Raw genomic sequence first — 21960 nt, forward strand, 5'->3', positions numbered from 1 at the left:
TGAAAAGTAGTAGTAATCATAGGAATAGTAGACTTAAGTTTCCCTATGTGGGGTAAAAGCACCTTTCCCCAAGTGACTTCCTTGATGAATTTATCAATGGATTCCCCAAATAGGTGTTAACCATCAAAAGGCATACATAAAAGACACTTCTTACAAGCAGATTCAGCAAGCCAAGCTTTTAGCCACAAAATCAAATGCATAAGATAAGGGACATTCTAGAGACTTTATGAATCACATTCTCTAGAACAGTGTTTCTCAATCAGGGTTCCTCAAAAGGTTGTTAAGGGTTCCTTGAGCTTTGAGCAATTGTGGATTGATCTCTCACCTTCTCTAATCACCAATGCAAGGGGGTCATTTTCCACTACTTCTAAACTGACCATTAATGTTAACGTGGGCACTAGTACACCACATTACTTATTCTTTTTTTTTAACTTTCTTCGATGTATTAATCATGCTAATGTATCATGAGCTGTAGGCATATTTATTTTTAGAAGGGGTTTCCCAGGAACAAAAGTTAAGAAAGGCTGCTCTAGAGCATCAACACAATACAACTGCGAAGATGGCATTAGCTGTAATTGCTGTAATAGTGTAGGGTCCTCAAAGGCAGGTTCATGTTCTCTATCCTGTCCAGTGAGAAAATGTCTAGCAAACAGACATAGCAGTAATAGTTGGTTGCAGGGTAGGAGTGAAGTCCAAAGAAGGCCTCCAGATGCCCATCAACAAAGTCCGAAAAAAAGGAACTTCCAAAATAGGAGCTGTATAGTGTTTATTGAGAACTGAAAGGATCACCCATCTGTATTGTCAATTTCTTTTAAAATTCCTTGTCCATAGGACAAATCTTAGCAAAAGGCTTAGGAAAAGTTAATATTTAATGAGTGGGCCAGTCTTTAATGTCTTTCTGAAGGTTCTGCTTCTGAACCGTGAACAGGGTCAAGAGGAAGAGAGGGCATTTTTATCCTTTGGAAACCACAGGTTGTAGAAGTGCCAAACGTTTTCCAAAGAAGACAGACATAATGGCAGAGAAACCTGCTGTTGTCAGACAGGTATATGTTGACAATTTTAAATTGTTCACACTGAGAAATATTAGAGAAAAATAGCAAGATTCACCACAATAGTGAATAACTCCCAAGTATTGGCAATGCACTGTCAATTTTTATTAAAAGCCAGAGTCTAGGAAACATAGATATGGACCACGGCCTTGGGCCTGCATAGCGCCCTGCGAATAACTACATGTTACCCTTCAGGTGCCAAACACGGGATCCAGTGCCCAAAGCAAACATTACAGGCTGGCCCCACACAGTAGGGTCTGGGTATGGTTCCCAAGGTACACACCAAGAGTACCTAATCCCAAGGTTTTAAGCAGTCACAACTTGACAGAAGCTTCAAGAGAAAAAAGCTGAATGGTTAGAAAATTAAAAATATTTCTCTAGGGAAGAACAGGTCCATCAGGATACAGCAAAAAAAAACCAAAAAACTGTAGTATTGCAGTATAACAAAGTGGACAGGGTTATATGGTGCATTCTGGGGGCATCCCTAGCAAGTTTTTGCCGGTGACCAAACACCTGAGGGTAACTCCCAAGCAAGTTAATGCCATGATGTCTTTGCTGGCCGCCATGATGTCACTCCTGTGCATACACATGGGAGTCATGATCACATCACAATGCTCTGAATTGTGGACACACTCAATGTAGATTGCAGTGCACATGCACTGGTAATGTCATTGGCTAAAATTGTGAGTATTTCCTAAACGGTGCAAGTTTAGGAAATATACATTGTACCTACAGGTAAGCTATATTATTTACATACTCAGGCTCTACTTTCTACTTTTAATGATAAGTCGGTGCTAAAAGTGATATTATACAATAAATAGGTGAAAAGTATGTATGTAATGCAAACTACAGAGGATTATGGTATGCTAAAATGTGTAATGCATTTACAGACTTTCCAATATTGTTTGATATACACATATACAATTAGAAAAAGTAACCAATGGCTGTCATGTAGAGACTGTAAGTTCATAGATGGAGCCTAGCACAGGTTAGCAGTACCTAAAGATGTATACCAAACACCAGCTAAAACATTAAGCTGTGAATTGACATTAAAGACCAGACTGATGTTTTTACAACTAGTAGTACCCAATTCTTAATTACAGTTGACCAAACAAAAACAGGGGTACCCTTACAAGAAACATATTAGGACAGAAATTTAGCACCCGTGGTAGGTGAGGCAATTATATGGCCAGATCCTTTGATGTAATAGGTGTCCTCTCTGACCAAAATGGAGGCAAAATTGAGCGTGCCAGATGCATGGCCATGCTCAAGTTTACAGTAAAAGTGGAGACTAAACAAATCCTCGGTTGCCTATATCTCGTTTGATCACTTGAAATGCTTATATAAGCTCAGTCTGTACTGCCCAGATTTGGGACAGGTTTACTATAAAAACAAATTGCGCTATGAGAAATGCTATGAGCATTTTCAGATGCTAATTACCTGGATGTCACATTGATCCCCTGGCTTTAATTTTGGAATACTGAATTTTATATGGACTCTGAGTATTAAAAGCCATGATCAAACAGGACACTGGATTTTCATGAAGAGGACTGGAATGGCAGCCTGCATATTTCAATAGAGGGTTTTTTTTGTTTTTTTTTGAGGGTGAGTGACTTTACTCTGATATTTTGTAGATAGATTTAGACTGGAGTAAGATAGAAAACTATACTAAAATACTGTTAGATATAGTAAAAAAAAACATATTGTATATACATTTCTTTGGGGATGTCATGACATATTACTGCATTTCACTTTATCATGATAACTGCAATTTAGGCAAGTGAAAAACAAAACTATTGCCACTGCTGACATACCTTTGAGCCACCAATAAATGCAGAGGTTTTCAAAGCTTCTGCATAGCAGTCATAAACATGTGGATATACAACTCTTTCACCATAGTCTCTGTCCCTGCTCAGTATTGGCATGGTTCGAGCATTTACAAGAGCCTGTTCTCTGTAGAAAAATACAAAATATATTTAGAAGTTTCCAAAATAAATCACATGGAAATTCCTAAGAAAACTAAATCATAAGATAATAAAAAATTATTATTACACGTTTCTAATACTACTTAGTGCACCAAAGACATCCTTTTAATAGGCCTACTAAACAAAATGTCATGCCCTTTAGCATTTTACAACTTATTTCTGAACCATAAAAAATCTACACAGCATCACTTTAACAAACCATTACTGATCTACACATTCTAGACTATATGTCTAGACTACATTTTTAAAAACCTATGGCAAACCCTATAACCACACCACTTTAGTGAGTATACAACATTCTTGTCACATTCACCTCTCTAAATACATGGTTTCAATCCTTCTACATTTAGTCAATGAAAACTTGCAAAGTGTTTTCTTAAAGTGTTTGCAAAGCCATTTTTATAGAGTAGACAAAGGTTAAAACCTTACCAGGGTGTTTATGCCATCTGTGGGCCAATATGGACATTTCCTGTCACAGAGTTTCAACAAGGTATTGAAAATCTCTTACAGTTGAGGAAAATCCCATATTAAGAGGGTACACACTAAGAAAATTGGGTGAACGTTCGTCCGATTTTTCTCGATGTTTCACAGCAAATAGTAGAAAAACCGGTACACATTAAGCGAAAATCCTTTGTTCTGTTACCGTACGAGAACATTTTTTGAGTTCGTCCCTTCGGAAATTTTTGGACGAAAATTCAGAATCGACTGTCAAAAGTTGTGTGCACACTATACGAAAATACTACGAAAATGCTTTGGACGAAAATGTTTGCCCGATTTTCTTGTAGCATGTACAAGCCTTTAGACTGTTGCCGCGGAAGTAGTGTACCTTTTTGAAAATGTCCTTCACCTCTTGGTCTGGGGACAACTCTAAAATGTTGGATTTCCACTTACTCTACCAGTACAAATGGTGTGGTGAATCACTCAAATGGAGACTTAGACAGCAATATATACTTGACAGAATGTGTCACCCTTCCCCACTCTATACAAAACTAAAAAACGTATTGCCTAGAGAGGTACTTTAAGTGTCAGGAGTGAGAAATCAATAGCAGAGTATTTTTTTGCACCTACTGGAGTGGGCCATATCAGATGGTCTGACAGTGATTGAAAGCTACCAAACCAGCATAAAAGGTTACATATCATGCCCATGATACACCAATAAATGTAAGCTTTCAAAGAATTTTTGCTTGTAACCAGATATTTTAGAAAATAGCAAAAGTACAATACACCAGCATCCTGAATATAATTATTTTTAAGAATTCTTCACAACTCCTCCTCTGCTTCAGTAAGTTGTGATATTATGGGGCAATTTTGGAGGTTCTTTGTGAGAACAGGTTATGGAAACATGCAGTTTTCTTTACAAACCAGGAAAAAATTATTATCCGATCACACAAATGGACAGGAACTACTGTAAAGTTTTAAAAAAAAAAAATATTGGTACCCAAGTGATATTCATGGGCCAGTTTTGTTTTATTTTTGGTATATGCTTTTTTTTGCTGATTGACTACAGCATATTTACAAATTCAATGAGAGATAAAACCAGTAACAGATATGGAGGCAGATATAAATATGTTTTTGCATAGTGTTCCCTAGAATTAGTTCTCTGGAGTGACCCTAACAAGATAAAACAGAAGGAAGAGGTGGAAATTTATGCTGCAGCGTGATCTCTGTGTCACAGTCAATTTAACAATTCGTCTGCAAGTGTGTAAAGAAACACACTCCCAATAACAATTGCAGCAAATTATAGGTACAATTTGTAGGCATTGGCAACTCAATAACTGCAACAGACCTTATTTACAGTGCTGTTGTCCCTACGCCATGCCACATAACAATGTAGAGATCACACATTTTATGGGCTCAATATTTAAAAAGCCAACAAGGCTAAAGGTTCTTTTTTATACTCCACTGCAGCAATGCAACACCTTATTTGCTTTCTTTTTTTCCCTATATTTCAAGATGACAACATAGAAAATAGCACCCATTAATCTCAAGAGGAAAAACAGATAGTTTCAATGCATTTAGTACAGACTTCATAAATCTTAAACTAGTGGTGTGTACAGAGCACCTAAGGAAGATAGCTTACCTCCTTAATCTGCATTTCTAAATCATGTGGAAGCGACCAAGCAGATTCTAATTAAGCAGATCACTGCTTCCTTATCCTAGAAAATTAGGTTTTCATAGAGAAAAAAAATTCTATACTTTGGTTAAGACGTGACCTGAAATTTAATTTGTGTAATCTCCAAAAGTCGAACTTAAAGAAAATAAATGATTAGGACACATTAAAGTAGCAATTACAGCTGAAGCATTTTTCAGTGTTTGGCATTTATTACCTCTGCATTCGCAGTTCCTTGGGATCAAAGCCTATTAGCCCTTCCCCAGCAATCTCTCCATCTTCTCCTACACGTTTCTCACGTTTGGCATTGCGTTTTTCTTCTCGCCGATACTGTTTCATGAGCTGCTTTTCTTGCTCAGACTGGACTGTAACTTGACAGCCAAAGTTTGGTCTTCCGATTTCTCCAGCTGTGCGGGGATCTAAAACATGTAATTTGTACGCACAGCTTAGACAATGCTTTGGGTAAATCACAAAGGGCAACACATTTTTGCAATTACCTTCCTGCAATAGGATAGCTGTTTATACAAAGACCAGGACCCTGTTTCCCGTCAGTGTCAACCCCTCCACTTCATTACATAGCATATACAAGCATGTTTGCTTTTACCCCAGTTTAGAGCTGCTCAGCTATAGGAATGGGCTCGGGTGCGTTCGGGATCTCATCTGCCCCGATCCCGCTAGGAAGCCGACACTGCACATGGCTAAAAACAGGTAGTGAGACATTTCCCAGTCCGCAGCTGCACAGATCGGGAAATGTCTCATTGCCTGTAATTAGCCATGTGCAGTGTTAGCGTCCTGGCGGGATCGAGCAGGTGGGTTGGGACTAAGATCCGGAACACGACCAAGCGCATCTCTACTCAGCTATTAAAAATGCAGGAAGGACCAGTGAAACACAAGAGCCAAGATTTAAATCTTAGAAATTGTGCACTACAGTTAGATGTATGTGGACAGGACATCAAAAGTGTTTGGTCTCAACTATATTGTGGTATGTGGGTATAATATATAAAATACTGTTTAGTAAAGTTTTTATTTTGCCTGCACACAATTAACAAAAAAACTATATTTCAGAAGCATTAATTAATGAAGAATTAAATACCTCTATTTGTTAAATTGGCTAATGGAATAGATCTTCCAATTCAACATTTATTTAATCAGCAATTATAATAAGCACATTTTTTTTCTGTCAGAAAACTATTTACAAAACTTTTGCAAATAGCACATAAAAGTTTACATAGCGTTAGGTTACTGGACAAGGTCAATGACTAAAATATTCAAACTCAAATTAAAGTATACACAAACCTAAAATCAATTTTAGACGAGACAGCAGCTTGTTGAAGGAGGGGGGGGGGAGAAACGCATAAATCTGGTTGAAATTATTTTTATTTTTAAAGAGTGACTAGGCCATCTACTCTTTAGGCCCAAGGATGGTGACCTAAGTTTTTTTGTGCCGGATAAAGGCAGATCACTGATAGGGCACAGAGAAAACAATTGTTGTGTTTGGCGAAGTACATGACACTTCAAATAAAAATAAAAAATAAAAAAAGTACGCTGCACAGTAAAACACTGGGTATGACTGAAAGGGCTACTGTGAACTTATCCTAAAGATGAACTCATACTTTGCGATTTTCTCAGTAAAGATATAACACTGTAAAACGGGTGTTTGTTAACTACTTGGCCTCTGAAAGATTTACTCCCCTTCATGACCAGGCCATTTTTTGCTATACAGCACTGTGTTACTTTAACTGACAATAGTGCAGTCATGCAACACTGTACATAAATAAAATTGATGTCCTCTTTTCTTTTGGTGGTATTTGATCACCACTGGGTTTTTTTACTTTTTGCGCTATAAACAAAAAAAAGACAGACAATTTCGGAAAAAAAAAAACTATATTTTTTACTTTCTAGTATAAAACATATTTTTACATTTTTTTTTTTTATTGGATCAGATTTCTTCATAAATTTAGGCCAATATGTATTCTGCTACATAGTTTTGGTAAAAAAAAAATCCCAGGAAGCATATATTGATTGGTTTGCGCAAAAGTTATAGTATATATACTGGAATGTATTTTTTTTTTTGTAAATACTAGTAATGGTGGCGATCAGCGACTTATAGCGGGACTGCGATATTGCTGTGGACAGTTTACACTGACACTTTGTGGAAACCAGTGACATTAATACAGTGATTAGTGCCAAAAATATGCAATGTCACTGTACTAATGACACTGGCTGGGAAGGGGTTAAACATTTAGGGCGATTAACCACTTGACGACCAGCTCACAGAGATATACTACAGCAGGTTGGCTCTCATGCACAAATAGACGCACCTATACGTCAGTCCGTGCAATGAGGATAGCATCGCGTGAGCATGCCCGCAGACTCAATATCCGCCGGTGACCTGTAATCGAGGAGAGGCAGAATCAGGAACTGCCTATGTAAACAAGGGGATTCCCCGTTCTGCCAGATGACAAGACAGATCTACTGTTCATAGTGATCGGGAATAGTGATCCATGTCATGCGCCTATAAGCCCATCCCCCAACAGTTAGAACACACCCGGGGAACACAGTTAACCCCTTGATCGCCCCCTAGTGTTAACCCCTTCCCTGCCAGTGTCCTTTTTGCATTAGTCAGTTTATTTTTATAGCACTGATCAATGTAATAATGTTACCGGTCCCCAAAAAGTGTAATTTGGGGTCAGATTTATCCGCCGCAATGTCGCAGTCCCACTAAAAATCGCAGATCGCCACCATTACCAGTAAAAACAATAATATATTTTTTTTTTACCAAAAATATGTAGAAGAATATATATATCGACCTAAACTGATGAATAAATTCGATTTTTTATATTTTTGGGGGGGATATGTATTATAGCAAAAAGTACATTTTTTTTTTTTAAATTGTTTTTTTTTGTTTATAGTGCAACAAATAAGAACCGCAGAGGTAATCAAATACCACCAAATGAAAGCTCTATTTGTGGGTAAAAAGGACGTCAATTTTGTCTGGGTACAGCGTCGCAGGACCGCGCAATTGTCAGTGAAAGTGACGCAGTGCGGTATCGCAAAAAATGGCCTGGTCATTAAGGGGCAAATCCTTCTGGGGCTGAAGTGGTTACAGGAGTAAATGTGTGTCTACACAGTGTGGTGTTTTTACTAAGTTGTGCTGGATTTTATCCCCTTTGCAGGGGAAAACATCCACCACATCCCTGCTGACAGGATGGAGCACAGCATTGTTTACATATGCAGAGCACCGTCCTGTGTCTCTCCTCGACAATCAGCGGGTGCCAGTTGTCATCCATTGGCCGGCACCCACTGATCGGCTACTGCTGTGATTAATCACAGCTGAAGCGGCACTCCAGCGGTGCGCACCCCCTATGCAGAAGTGCAGAATCACGTTTACATTATATACATGATTCTGCGCAGAATGGCCACCCTGCATCAGTAAATCTGCCATAGGGCAGTCAACAAGTGGCTAAAAAAGATTGTCTTTACCATTACGCCTTCAATGAAAATTTTAGAAGCCATTCATGTAAAATGTAGAAAATTACTAAGGTTTAAAATCTTATTTTCAACTAGCTGTTCCAAGTTCCTGGACCAGTTTTATAAACATGTGATTCAAGGTTACAATGAAGTCAGATGTTCTGCAGAAACATCTTACAGAAGGCAAATACTGAAACTTCAAACAGTCAAAATGAATGACCTTTGATTAGGCGCTGTGCTGTAAGAAAGGCAGAGAAACTAGAAGGTGCACCATCAGGGGGTGTGTATTCAAAGAGATGAAGGAATCACACACACAGAAGTTGCTTACTAGAAATAGTGCCAAGAATAACACAATGAACAGAAATATAAAATGTTGTTGTTGGGGAAGCAAGAGTTAATAAAACAGAGTCAAAGACATTGCATCAGAATACATTCATTGTACAGGTTTTAGTCTGGCTTTAGCATCAATTAAATTTTACAATTACCATTCTCAAAAGAAATCTTACACTGAACCTAGTTGACTTTCTAAAATATACTCAGAAAAAGTGCATTGAAAGAACAATTTTATTACACACACACACGCATTTCAGAATGTGAAGAAGCATGACAGCAACAAGAGAGCAAAAGCACAATGTAAAACAAGAGAAATTGAAATGCTGAGAAAAGGTGAACCAGAAAAATGGCAGTAGAGAGGAGAGGATGTATGACCAAATTAGTGCAAAGGAGGTACTGAATCTCTACCTGAAGGGTAAAACTGAAAGAAGGCAGCTTTATTAAGACAAAGCATAAGTGACGGCATTGGGTAGAAAGGCATTCTAATGGGAAATCAAGAGGACATGATATACTGTAGCACTGATAGCTGCAGATTGATTGTTGACACTGGCTGGCAGAAGCAGGCTCTAATGCAAATGCAAAGCAGCCTTCATCCATTGAAATAGAGCGATTACATAAAGTAGGCATGCCCAGGCACAGAGAACACATTGCATTGCTCATTTGACCACAAATAAATACATAAAAAAATAATTGAATATAGACATAACTGTAAAACCAAGGTAGATTATCACTAAAAGGATTATTATTGTGACCGCCACCAAAACATTCTGGGTCTAGTTGAAAAAAAAAGTGAATGAAAAGCAAAATAGAGCAGCTAACAATTTTACTGTAAATCCCTCAACCTTTAGTAATAAAGCCAGATTGTCACTTTTGGTCACTCAAGGTCAGATTCTACTTCCAATCCAAAATTTAGCGGAATAAAGCATACTTCAGTAGTGATGTCCCACCTCCGTCATACACACTGGTTAATCACCTGTATACACTTCTAAATATCTATGTCACCAGTATGATGCTCACTCGTCAGTTTTTGCAAAAAAAAAGAAAAAAAAAAAGAAAGTGTATGAGATCAACCCTTTAGGGATGAGAGTATGCGCTAAAACATCTCAGCACCTTGTCTCCAAAATATCTGAATATCCCCCACCACTGGTGACAATTCTCCAATGTATAAGCATTATCCCTTCGGTGATCAGCCCCCATAGTATGTGCATTAAAGTAGTTCTAAAGGCTTAAAGAGGTATTAACCACTTGACTCCAGAAGATTTACCCCCCTTCATGACCAGGCCATTTTTTTTGCAAAACGGCACTGCGTTACTTTAACGGATGGTTGAGCGGTCATGCAATACTGTACCCATTTAAAATGTATGTCATTTTTTACCCACAAATAGAGCTCTTTTGGTGGTATTTGATCACCTCTGTGTTTTTGTATTTTTTGTGCTATAAATAAAAAAAGACAATTTTGAAGAAAACTACTTTATTTTTTACTTTCTGCTATAAAACATACCCAATCAACTTTCTTCATAAACTTAGGCCAATATGTATTCTATTACATATTTTTGGTTAAAAAATCCCAATAAGTGTACAGTATATTGATTAGCTTAAGTGAACATTATAGCATCCACAAACTATGAGGTATATTTATGGATTTTTTTTTTTTTTTTTAGTAATGGTGGTGATCAGCGACTTATAGAGGGCATGCGATATTGCAGCGGACAATCGGACACTTCTGACACTTTGTGGGAACCAGTGACACTAACAAAGTGATCAGTGCCAAAAATAGGCACTGTCACTGTACTGAAACTGGCTGGGAAGGGGTTAAACATCTAGGGCGATCAAGGGGGGTGTGCCTAGCCAGTGTTTGTGTTTACTATGTGTGCTGCTTTTACTAGGGGAAGAGATGAATTCTGGTTCCCTGCTTTGCAGGAACACAGAATCCATCCCTTCCCCCCTGTCAGAACAGAGATCTGCCTTGTTTACATAGCCAGCCACCACATCTAAGAAATGTTAAACTGTAATATAATGTTTGCTTTTGGGTTTAATACCATGTTAAGGTTTTTTTTACCTTAAAATGGAATGAAAGTGTTTTTTTTCCACCTCCCTATAATCAAATTTCACAATAATATTACATCTTTATAAGAATTATAAAAATATGATATTTTTTTTTTTCTTTTTTTCTTAAAAAGTCCTCCTGCTACGTGACCACAAAAGCTCTAGGCTTTAGTTGTGCAGGGCGACTGTTGGGCGTGTCCACTGCCTCCTAGAATCCTCATTTCCAGAAGTAACTTCCCTAGCGCCAAAGGTGAGGCTAGGAGGATAGAAAAAGGTGCTCAACATTGCTATCGATGGTGCCGAAGGTCGGTGGGATGGAGACAGGGCTGGGTAGAACGGGGCAGGGCTATGCTAAAACGATTTAAGGAAGTGAGTGTGTGCAGCCACACCACTCTCAGTAAAGATTAGCAAATTGCTGATTGCTTAACTAAAGCCGGCCATAGACGGTTCAAATCTCAGACGGTTCAGCAGGAACCAGCCAAGACTTGGGTGCAGCCAGCCTGCCGTATTTACATGTGATTATTTTAGCGGCTGTTATAGCCGCTAGCAATAATCGCTGTGCTCCCCTGCCGGGAGTATACAATGGCTCTATGTGGTAGCAGGAAAGAAATTTGCTGTCTATGGCCGGCCTTAGGTAGGCAATAAACTAGAGGTCGACCGATATGGGTTTTTCTCTGGCCGATGCCAAAGCCGATATTTAGAAATCGCAGTGGCCGATGGCCGATATATGATGCCGATTTTTTTTGGGCCGATATATTGGGCCGATTTCTTTTTTTTTTTTCCCTTCATCGCATAAAATCTAACAGTTAGACCCCTTTCACACTGGGGTGTTTTTCAGGCGCTTTTGGGCTAAAAATAGCGCCTGTAAAACGGCTCCCCTGCAGTCTATATGAAAGCTTGAGTGCTGTCACACTGAGGCGATGCGCTGGCAGGATGTTAAAAAAAAGTCCTGCAAGCGGCATCTTTGGAGCGGTGTATACCGCTCCTCCACCACTCCTGCCCATTGAAATGAATGCGCACCGCTGCCGAAGCGCCTGCAAAGCGTTTCGGCAGCAGCGCTTCAGGGGCGCATTTAACCCCTTCTTCGGCCGCTAGCTGGGTTATAAGCGCCCCGTTTTACCGTCAACGCATGCCCGCTCCAGTGTGAAAGCAGCCTTAAGTAATAAGTGATACAGAAAATTTTTTATATTTAAACATTTATTAAACAAAACAAACCTCCAATCAGTTCACTTGTATGTATAATTTAGATTAAAAAAAAAATAACTATCTTAAATATTAAATACACAAAAACAGGTAATCAAAACTTTTGGACGAAAAAAAATGGGCTAACTTTACTGCTTTTTTTTTTTATTTCATTAGTGCATTTTTTCAAAAAAATTGCGTTTGAAAGACCGCTGCGCAAATACCGTGTGACATAAAATATTGCAACAACCGCTATTTTATTACCTAGGGTCTCTGCTAGAAAAAATATATATAATGTTTGGGGGTTCTAAGTGATTTTCTAGCAGAAAATACAGGATTGTAAGCAACAAGTGTCAGAAAAGATTTAGTCTTTAAATGGTTAAACTGAGAATTCCTACACGGAGTTCAGTCTATTGATAAAAGAACCTGAAAGAGATACAAATGTATCTTCTTATCAGATTTGGCAGGCTGCCCAGAGTAGGAGAGAAGATAACTTCAGAAAACTTGCATTGACTTCTATTACAGAAGTCATTTGCAAGTCCCGCTGAAGGTATAATCGGCTTTTTTTATCAGCACAATCGGCTGATGCCGATTAAGTAAAAAAAGCCAAATATCGGCCGTTATATCGGCCGGCCGATATATCGGTCGACCTCTACAATAAACCATGCACATTTCTTTCCTGCAACTACGGGATGCATTAAAGAAATTTGCACAAATTCCCCAGACAGTGCTGACAGGGGAATCCCCCCTGCTGAGCAATTGTCTGCTCCAGGCGGGAGTGTAGGAGAAGCCGTCCCCGCCGGGAGAAAACAGTGATTATCACTAGCGGTTGCTATAGAGAATCTGGCAGGCTTGTTGTACCCAAGTTGATTGATTGACCAACTTGGTACATTCAGCCTGCCTATTAACGGTTCGAATCTGGGCTAGTTCCTGCTGAACCGGCCGAGATTCGAACTGTGTAAGGCCGGCCTTCAACTGCTGTTTCTAATCTACACAATCAGCAATTAGGATAATGGATAATATAAATGTTTAAATTGTTACATATCCTAAGAAAAAGCTCATTTTAATTTATGACTGGAATTCCACTGTAATATAGTCTATGCATTAAGGTAAATAAATCTTCCAGTATCAGCTCCCCCTAGCTCCCCTCATAAATACTTACCTAGCTTGTCTTTCGATCGAGTGCTATGCCCTAGAGCAGCATTGCTGGTTTCTCTCTCTCCTCACAGGCACAGAGGCAGCAGGGGTAGCCATTGCCTCTTGCTGCTGCCAATCAAATCCTATGAGGAGGAAGTGGGAGGCGGGGCAGAACCATGCTGTGTGTGTCTATGAGCTCACAAAGCCTGGCTCGTGAACGAGCCCTCAGGTGTACCCCCATAGCAAGCGCTTTCTACGGGGGAGACACAGAAGAGGAGGAGCCCAGAGTACCGGGGGGGGGGGCTCCAGAAGAGGAGGTTTGGGGCCACTCTGTGCAATACCCTTGCACAGAGCAGATAAGTATCTCATTTCTATTATGTTAATATTAAAAAAATTGCCTTTAATAACGCTTTAACTCATGACTGACAAACCTCCACACTATGTGCATAATCACGAGTTAGACCCTAAACCCCCAGTGACCAGTCTCCAGGGTTAGTGTGTTAAAGTAGTAGTAAACTCCGCTTAACAATTCAGTACCATGTAAAGCAGTATATTATGATTTAGTGGTAGCTGCCTTTAATAAAATTTCAAAGTGCGTTGTTTAGGAGATATCTCCCTCTCCTATCAATTCTGTCACTTGCGCTTGTGCATTGTAACTCCGACTAACAGCAAGTGTGCCGTCAGTCTATACAGCTATGTGCCGTGTATCTCTTAGCATTACTCCACAGTATTGCAATCCCGCGAGAAAAACCCATGTGACTAGGTACGTCACAAGGGAGGTTCACAAACTGACATACAGCATCAGATTGCTAAGGCGGGATTAAAGCTCCATAAAAACTGCTAAACGAAACTGAAGCTTGGTTTAATCTTATTGAGCATGTGCAAGATTTCTAAACCAATGTACAAGAAAGGCGGAAGTTAAGGTGGAGAAGGGAGCAAGAGTAGACCACAAGGATGGCGGTGGCTTCGGACGAAAGAGGCTACAATAATAAGCTGCGTTAATCATAAGAACAATTACATGATGCTCTGATCTAGATTATTCCTATGCATTGCAAAGCGCTTTTATTTGTGGTATTTTGCTTTTAGTGCATTACTTGGATTAAGTTTACTGCTTTTACAAGACCAGTCTCCAGGGTACGTAAGTTAACTACTCAAAGGCCAGTCTCCAGGGATTTTTGTGTTAACATCCAGTGGGGAGTCTCCAGAGTGTTTTAGTTCTTCAATCAATATTTTTTTTCACAATTTTTTTGTGAGAAATAAGCCTCTTATTTCTTGACTTAGTAATAAAAATGAAACATGCAGATAACCTTCTGTTTTAAGAAGGCTCTTCTCTGCTTTGTAAAAAGATTAGTGGTGTTCTTTTTGGTTTTGTTTAAACCATCTTCCCATAGCCAGCCTGCCTATAAATTCTTAGTGTATGTATTACCATATTTGTTTACGTTCTTGATAATGTGGGAAAGGACTGAAACTCCTGATAGGATTTTACTGCTGCCTGGATCTCAGTTACAGAGATTTCACCTCACTTCCCATTCCAGGGACAACCTTTTTTCAAGACAGTAAATGGAAGTGGAGGAAACTCTTCAACAGCAGCATAGTCAGAACTGAAAATAAGTAGAGGTACGGCTAGAACCCCTGTCAGATTTTTGTTTGTTGCCTCCTTTTTGCCTCAATTTCTGTCTGGTAAAACATTGTACACAAACAAGAAGTTAGGGAAAACATCTCTAACAGAGACCTGAATAAAGAAAAAAAATCTGATAGGGTTTCTAACCAGTGTTGCCAACCGTTAGTATTTTTACTGGCAGACAGTAAAAAACGGCACTTTTCACCTGCCAGTAAATGCAAGTGACAGGAAAAGGTTGCCAGTTAAAAATATGACTGTGACACTCAGCTCGGAACTGCGCATGTACAGTTCCAGTCAGGAGCCTGCCGAGACCATCCGAGTGCCTGTTACAGTGTGTTCAGGCAGCGCCAGTGGGAGGCTGGTTTAGCGGAGGCAGTGCCTGAGTGCTCCATGTGATGCCATAGTGCAAGGGAGCCGAGTGGAGCAGCCGGAGCCTCATGTGCAGGTCTGCAAGACGGGAGCAAGGCAAGACAGGAGCGGGACTGTCAGTGCTGTTTGAACTGGAGTAGACAGACAGGACCACCTGGCATGGAGAGAGACTGTCACTGTGATTCAGGAGGTAACGTGTTGTGTAGGTGTAATGTCATCATCATCTGTACTGCTGCCCACTGCTGCCAGTGTCACTGCGAGAGCCAGTTTCATGTGTGTGTGTGTGCCTGCCCATTCTAATTTCTAGCCCTCCTGATGCCTGTACCTGAGCTACTTACTATATCAAAAATAAAAGAAGAAATATCTTTTTTGTCTTAATATCTACCATAAATCATGTTGCTAATTGAATATTGTACTTGTTTGTGGCCTAAATACTGAAATTTGCACTTAAAACTGTAATTTTGTAACTTTTGGAAATGCCAGTAAAAACTTGGCTGTCCCAGTAAATGTTGGGTGTTGCGTCAGTAGATTTCAGTCTGGTAGATTGGCAACACTGGTTCTAACCCTTCCCAAATTCTTATATCCAAAGCTAAGAAGAAAAGGTTTTGCTATACATACATTTTAAATGTTTAATAAACAAACACATCAAAACGGAATATCACAATATTTTTTTCTTTTTATTACTGTTGTAGACTTGTATAACACTTGATTTCAAACTAGTTGGTTTTGTTTGTGTATACCTTTAAAATAACATAATAATGATCAAATCTTGCTGTGTGCTGTACCTTGTAAAGAGTGCAGCCTGCCATCAGCTTGCCAGTTCAGGGATGTTGACACAATTTTCTGCCTCTGTTGTAGGAGCACTACAATGGCAGCCAATCCTTCAGGTCCAAGAAGTTCAAATAACTGCAAAAAAGACAAATGTTTTTAAACCACAGTTAACATTAACACTGCAGTTTGGCCACACACTAGTGGTACAAGATATAAAAGAAAACATATCAGATAAACACATTACCATACACACATTGTCATACTTCCCTAGGTAGAACACTCAAGGGTGGAATTAATAAAAATCTCAGGAAATCTTTCAAAAACTGAAGTCAAGGCACCAGAAAAAAACAGTTAAACGGTAAAATGTTTTTTGTTTTTTTATCCTACTGCATTCCCTGCATTAAGGTAAAAAACGTTTTGCCACTTGTTGTGCCCCCCCCCCCCCCCCTAATTCTTACTCAAGACCTAAATCGAGCCAGGGCAGCACCCGTCTGTTGGTCTCGTCTCCTCTCTCCCCATTGTCACAAGCCTGGCTGAGGACAGTGGGGGCCATAGTCTCCTGCTGCTGTCAGTCAAATCCTGTCAGCAGAGAGCGAGAGGCGGGGCCAAGCCACGCTGTGTGTGTCAATGGACACACACAGCCCGGCTCGGGATTGATCCCCGCATGTCTGACCACACAGCAAGCAGACACAGAAAAGGGGAAATAGACAGTGCCAGTAGGGAACCCCAGAAGAGGTGGTCAAGGCCCCTCTGTGAAATATCATTGTGCAGAGCAGGTGAGTGTATCTATTTTATTATTTTTAAAAAATACCTTTAAAACTTTAAGCAGGAAAACTGCAGGTGCACACCTGCACTTATATAGAAAAGAAAAAATAGGATTTTTATAACAGCTTACCTGTAAAATCCTTTTCTTGGAGTACATCATGGGACACAGAGCCTTAAGTAATTACTTTATGGGTTATAGGCCACCTTCAGGTGATGGACACTGGTATACCCAATCAAGGAAGTTCACTCCCTATATAACCCCTCCTCCTTCCAGGAGCACATCAGTTTTTGTAGCAAAGCAATATACTTAAATCCCAAAAAAGAGGGGAGGGTCCTCTGTGTCCCATGATGTACTCCAAGAAAAGGATTTTACAGGTAAGCGGTTATAAAAATCCTATTTTCTTTATCGTACATCATGGGACACAAAGCCTTGAGGGGAGGGAGACACAACCCGGAGGGTACCCCCAGACATGAGGATCTATACTGCTGCCTGCAGAACACGATATCCTCATACCTCCTTACATCCAGCTGATAAAATTTTGTGAATGTATGCACTGAAGACCAAGCTGCGGCCTTACAGATCTGAGCCATGGAGGCCTGATGACACACTGCCCAAGAAGCACTAACCGCCCTAGTAGAGTGCGCCTTAACTTGAAAAGGGAGAATCTTACCCCTTAAATCATAAGTTTGAATTATCACTTGCCAAATCCACTTGGCGACAGTGGATTTTGACGCTGCCTGTCCTTTCTTAGGACCCTCTGGCAGAATAAATAAGACATCCATCTTACGAATCTGAGCAGTTGCCTTTAAATAGATTTTCACTGCTCTCACTACATCAAGACAATGTAGTGACTTTTCTTCCCTGGAACATGGTTTTGGAAAAAATGATGGCAGAACAATATCTTGGTTCAGGTGAAAACCCAAAACCACCTTTGGCAAAAAAGTCTGGACAAGGGCGTAATACCACTCTGTCCTCATGAAAAGTCAAATATGGCTCTTTACAAGAAAGAGCAGCCAATTCCGAAACCCTCCTTGCTGAGGATATAGCAACCAAAAATACCAACTTCCTTGTCAAAAGGACTAAGGGAATATCTTGTATCAGTTCAAATGGCTGTTTTTGTAACACAGACAAAACTAAGTTCAAGTCCCAAGGGTTCAAGGGAGGTTTGACGGGCGGATTAAGCCACGTTATCCCTTGTATAAAACCCCGGACCAAAGAATGAGTAGCAAGTGGTCTTTGAAATAGGACCGATAAAGCTGAGAGTTGGCCTTTAATAGTACTCAAGGCCACTTTCATTTCTATCCCTAATTGTAGAAAGGAAAGAATTCTGCCTATGATATATCTCCGAGGGTGCCAATCCTTGGATTCACGCCAGGAAACATAAGCCCTCCAGACCCTATAATATATAGTTATGGGAGCTGGCTTCCTTGCATTAATCAGGGTAGAGATAACTGACCCGGAAAGCCCATGTTTCTTCAGAATGTGAAGAATGAAGCCAACCTGGTTCCTAGCAACCTCATGCAAAGGCGAATGGAGGGATCACCATTTGACCTGACCATCTGCACCAGCTCTCTTATGGAGTTGATCTTTGCCTGAGGCAAGAACACCCTTTCCTGGGCTGTGTCTATGATCCAGCCTTTTTAGCAGTATTAAGGAAGATTTCTCTAGGTTGAGAATCCAACCCAAACTTTCCAGATAATTGGTTGTAGTGCGTACGCTTTGCTCCAAACGAGCCACCGACTGATCTATTAGCAATAGATCGTCTAGGTACACTACGACTGTTATGCCCTGTGCCCTTTACCTGGCTAGAGGTGGGACCAGCACTTTGGTGAACACCCGGGGTGCTGTGGCTAGCCCGAAGGGCAGGGTTACAAACTGGAAATGCTGCTGTTCTAACTCGAACCTCAGAAACTTTTGATGAGCAGGAAATATAGGGACATGCAGATATGCATCCCTGATGTCAATTGATGCCAGAAGTTCTCCTCCTAGAAGGATAGAAACTACTGACCTGATCGTCTCCATGCGAAAGGAGCGGATCTTCAGGAACCGATTTAGATTTCTTAGATCTAGAATTGGTCTGACGTCTCCATTTGGTTTTGGTACCATGAAAAAATTTGAATAAAACCCCAGACCTTGCTCTTTTGGGGGGGATCTGTCTGATCACCCCTTGAGATATTAATCGGTCTAGTGCCTGAAACAGAGATTGTCTTTTCTCTGGATCTTTGGGAACGCTTGACCTCAGGAAGCGGGACGGTGGAAAGTCCCGAAATTCCAGCTTGTACGCCAGCATTACCGTGGAGATGACCCATCTGTCCTGAATTTCCTCTGTCCAGACTTTTGAAAAATGCAGAAGTCTTCCCCCCACCTTGGTGAGGGGGGTTGCCTCTTCATGAAGAGACTTTAGGATTCTGCTTTGCAGATTTCCGACCCCAGGACTTCTTCTGAGCCTGGGTTTGACCCTGAGGTCTTCCACTAGAGTCTGACGGCAGAGGCCATCGCCACTGCCTAGAGGTGGAAGCCCCTGGTGCAGTGGAAAGAACCTGTTTAAATGAAGGGCGTTTATACTTTCTTTTGACTGGCAAAAGAGTACTTTTCCCACTAGAAATTGTTTGGATATATTTGTCCAAGTCTTCTCTAAATAGTAGCTCCCCATGAAAAGGGAACCCAGTTAGGATATTTTTACATGGTGCTTCAGCTGACCAATTCTTTAACCACAGGATTTTACGCATGTGCACAAGCATAAGCGTAAGGCGGGACACCTGGTTAATAGAATCTTTAATGGCATCTATGGCAAAGCATAATGCTTTTGGTAGTTCAGCCAAATCCTGAGCTTGTTGTGCAGGACGCTCTCTAAGGGCCTGTTTAAATTGGTCCTTTACGGATTGACAGATGCCTATTGCAGCGACTGCAGGCTGAGTAGCGGCACCTGCCATGGAAAAAGAAGATTTTAACAGGGATTCCAACTTTTTATCAGTTGGATCCTTAAAGCGGGGTTCCACCCAAATTTTGAACATTATCTCTATGCATTCTCTTCCTTGCCTAGATGCTGACATATTGTGTAAAAAAATTTAAATCTCCGTAATTACCTTTTTTTTTCTAAACTTCTTAGCACTTCCTGGTTTTCCTCCCATGGGAGTAGGTGTGTTTCTAGCCTCTCCCAGACCTCCCACAGTCCCCTGGGAGCTAGTCTCAGGCTTCCCAGCATGCATTGTGCAACAGCGTCATCACAACATCTCGGTGAATGCTGGGAGCACAGCATTCACCGCATCCAGGAAATACATGCTTGTGGGCTTCAAATGCCCACAATGAAGATGGAAACCGCCTTCAATGAATTTTATAAGTTATTCTTTACAACAAAATCGGACACAGGCGGACTTATTACACAGAACATGTGAGTAGATAATCATGAGAAGAAAAGTTTGTGAGTTAACTCCAAAAAAAAAAAAACGATAGATAGATGGACCCCCGCTTTAAGCATTTGTGCATTGTCTACAGGACAAGTTAGGCCTTTATTCACATTGGAAATCGCAGCATCAACTGCTGGTATTTTCCATCTTTTGGAGAATTTCTCCTCCGGGGATAGAGAATTGAACATCTCTTAAGAGGGAGAAAATGCTTATCCGGGTGATTCTATTCAGCAAAAATAAGCTGTTCTAGTAATGCATGTGCAGAAAACGCATGCAAAGGCTGAGAGAGTTTTAAGGAACCCAAGCTTTCAGGAGACTCCGTTAGGGGCAGCATGAAAGTGGAACGAACCATCTCCGTAAGAGTTTGTATCAGCAATTTCTCAGATTGTGAGGCTGAAAAAGGTTCCTCTACCGTTGTTTCCTCCACAGAGGAATCATCAGTTTGTTTTTCCTCCTGATTGACTGAGGGTAACACCTCATCCTGAGCCCACTGTTCCTCTTGCCAAGGTTCTGAAGTGGGGGAGGGGGATCTAGCACGCTTCCTATCCATTTGAATGGAGGATGCGATTAAAGCCACTAATCTTCCTTCCAGACCCTGCAGGGAGGAGGAAAGAATATCTTCAGTCAGGTATACAGGGGCTGAGATGTGAGAAGCAGCTGCGCCATCAATTTGATCCAATGGCTCGAGGATGACAGCGTGGAAATGTGACTCGAGATCCTAACACCTGGGGGTGAAACCTTTACTTTTTTGGTTTTTGTGGTGTCTTTTTTGGTAGGTATAGTCCTAAGTACAAAAACAGAGGCACTATACAAAGTGCACTTAAATCGCTGAAAATAGTCATGACATTTAAAGCCGCTATAAAGTTCAGCCTAGTGCTGGGAAAAAAGGTGTCCTTCCTGTATCAGGAATGCCAGTTTTGCAACTCATACGTGTCCCACAGCTCTTGTGTCCCTGTGTTGCAGGCTGCTTGTCTCTTCCTCATCAGCCGAGGAGAGACTGTCACAGCTGTAGCTTTTATCTGTTTCAGCCTGCCGTGCGTCCTCGTGGATGTTCATAGCACTGTGTTTAGGCCCCGCCCCCTCTGAGAAAAATCCCGCCCCTTTTTATGTTTTAAAATATTCCTGCACTTGTGCGCTGCATTTTTGGGTCCACAGACCCAACACGAGGGGGGGGGGGGGGGGGGCAGAGACCCATCCAGCAGTAGGCAAACAACAGTAAAATCAGCCACAGTAAAACAATTAGTGGTACCAGCAGGACCTCCACCCTTAGGGCGGAGGTCCTGTAAGGGGGAAATGTAAGGGGGTACAGCGCTGATGTCCCCCTAACCCTCTGGTCCCATCAGGGGGGAGAAAGAAAACATTTTTGCAGATTTCTTTTACCTTGAAAAATCATGCTGCTGCAACCACACACAGACTGACTGAGCTTTACAGTGAAGGCAACAGAGTAAGGTATGTGCATAGACTCCCTCTAGTGGAGAATTAAGGCATGACAACATTTTTTCCCTAATGGAAGAAATACATAGGTGTTTTTAATACCTAAGTTTCTTCCCTTACCTTATCCCTGCCACAGGATTTGCTGAATTAACAGACAATCCAACCTTCACCCATCACGGCAGGCTGCGTTTAGCAAACCTTCAAGGACCAGGTCCCTTTAAATCGGGGTTCCACTCCCTTGGACCTGTAAAAATCACCCCACCAGGAAAGCTATGTAAT

The 21960-nt window shown here is 40.8% G+C and overlaps 1 protein-coding gene across 2 annotated transcripts in view; it reads right to left on the reverse strand.

Annotated features, from left to right (window-relative positions):
- ASCC3 (activating signal cointegrator 1 complex subunit 3) overlaps positions 1 to 21960 on the reverse strand; it is a 1208179-nt gene that overhangs the window by 1060302 nt on the left and 125917 nt on the right. For both annotated transcript variants that reach the window (XM_073626995.1, XM_073626996.1), the window contains exons 5-7: positions 16089 to 16209; positions 5362 to 5563; positions 2864 to 3002 (exon numbers count right to left, since the gene is read on the reverse strand). In XM_073626995.1, coding sequence (XP_073483096.1) covers positions 2864 to 3002; positions 5362 to 5563; positions 16089 to 16209 — 462 coding nt within the window. The remainder of the gene's footprint in view (positions 1 to 2863; positions 3003 to 5361; positions 5564 to 16088; positions 16210 to 21960) is intronic.

The sequence above is a fragment of the Aquarana catesbeiana genome, linkage group LG04 (genome assembly GCF_042186555.1).
Source record: "Aquarana catesbeiana isolate 2022-GZ linkage group LG04, ASM4218655v1, whole genome shotgun sequence".
Lineage (NCBI taxonomy): Eukaryota > Metazoa > Chordata > Amphibia > Anura > Ranidae > Aquarana > Aquarana catesbeiana.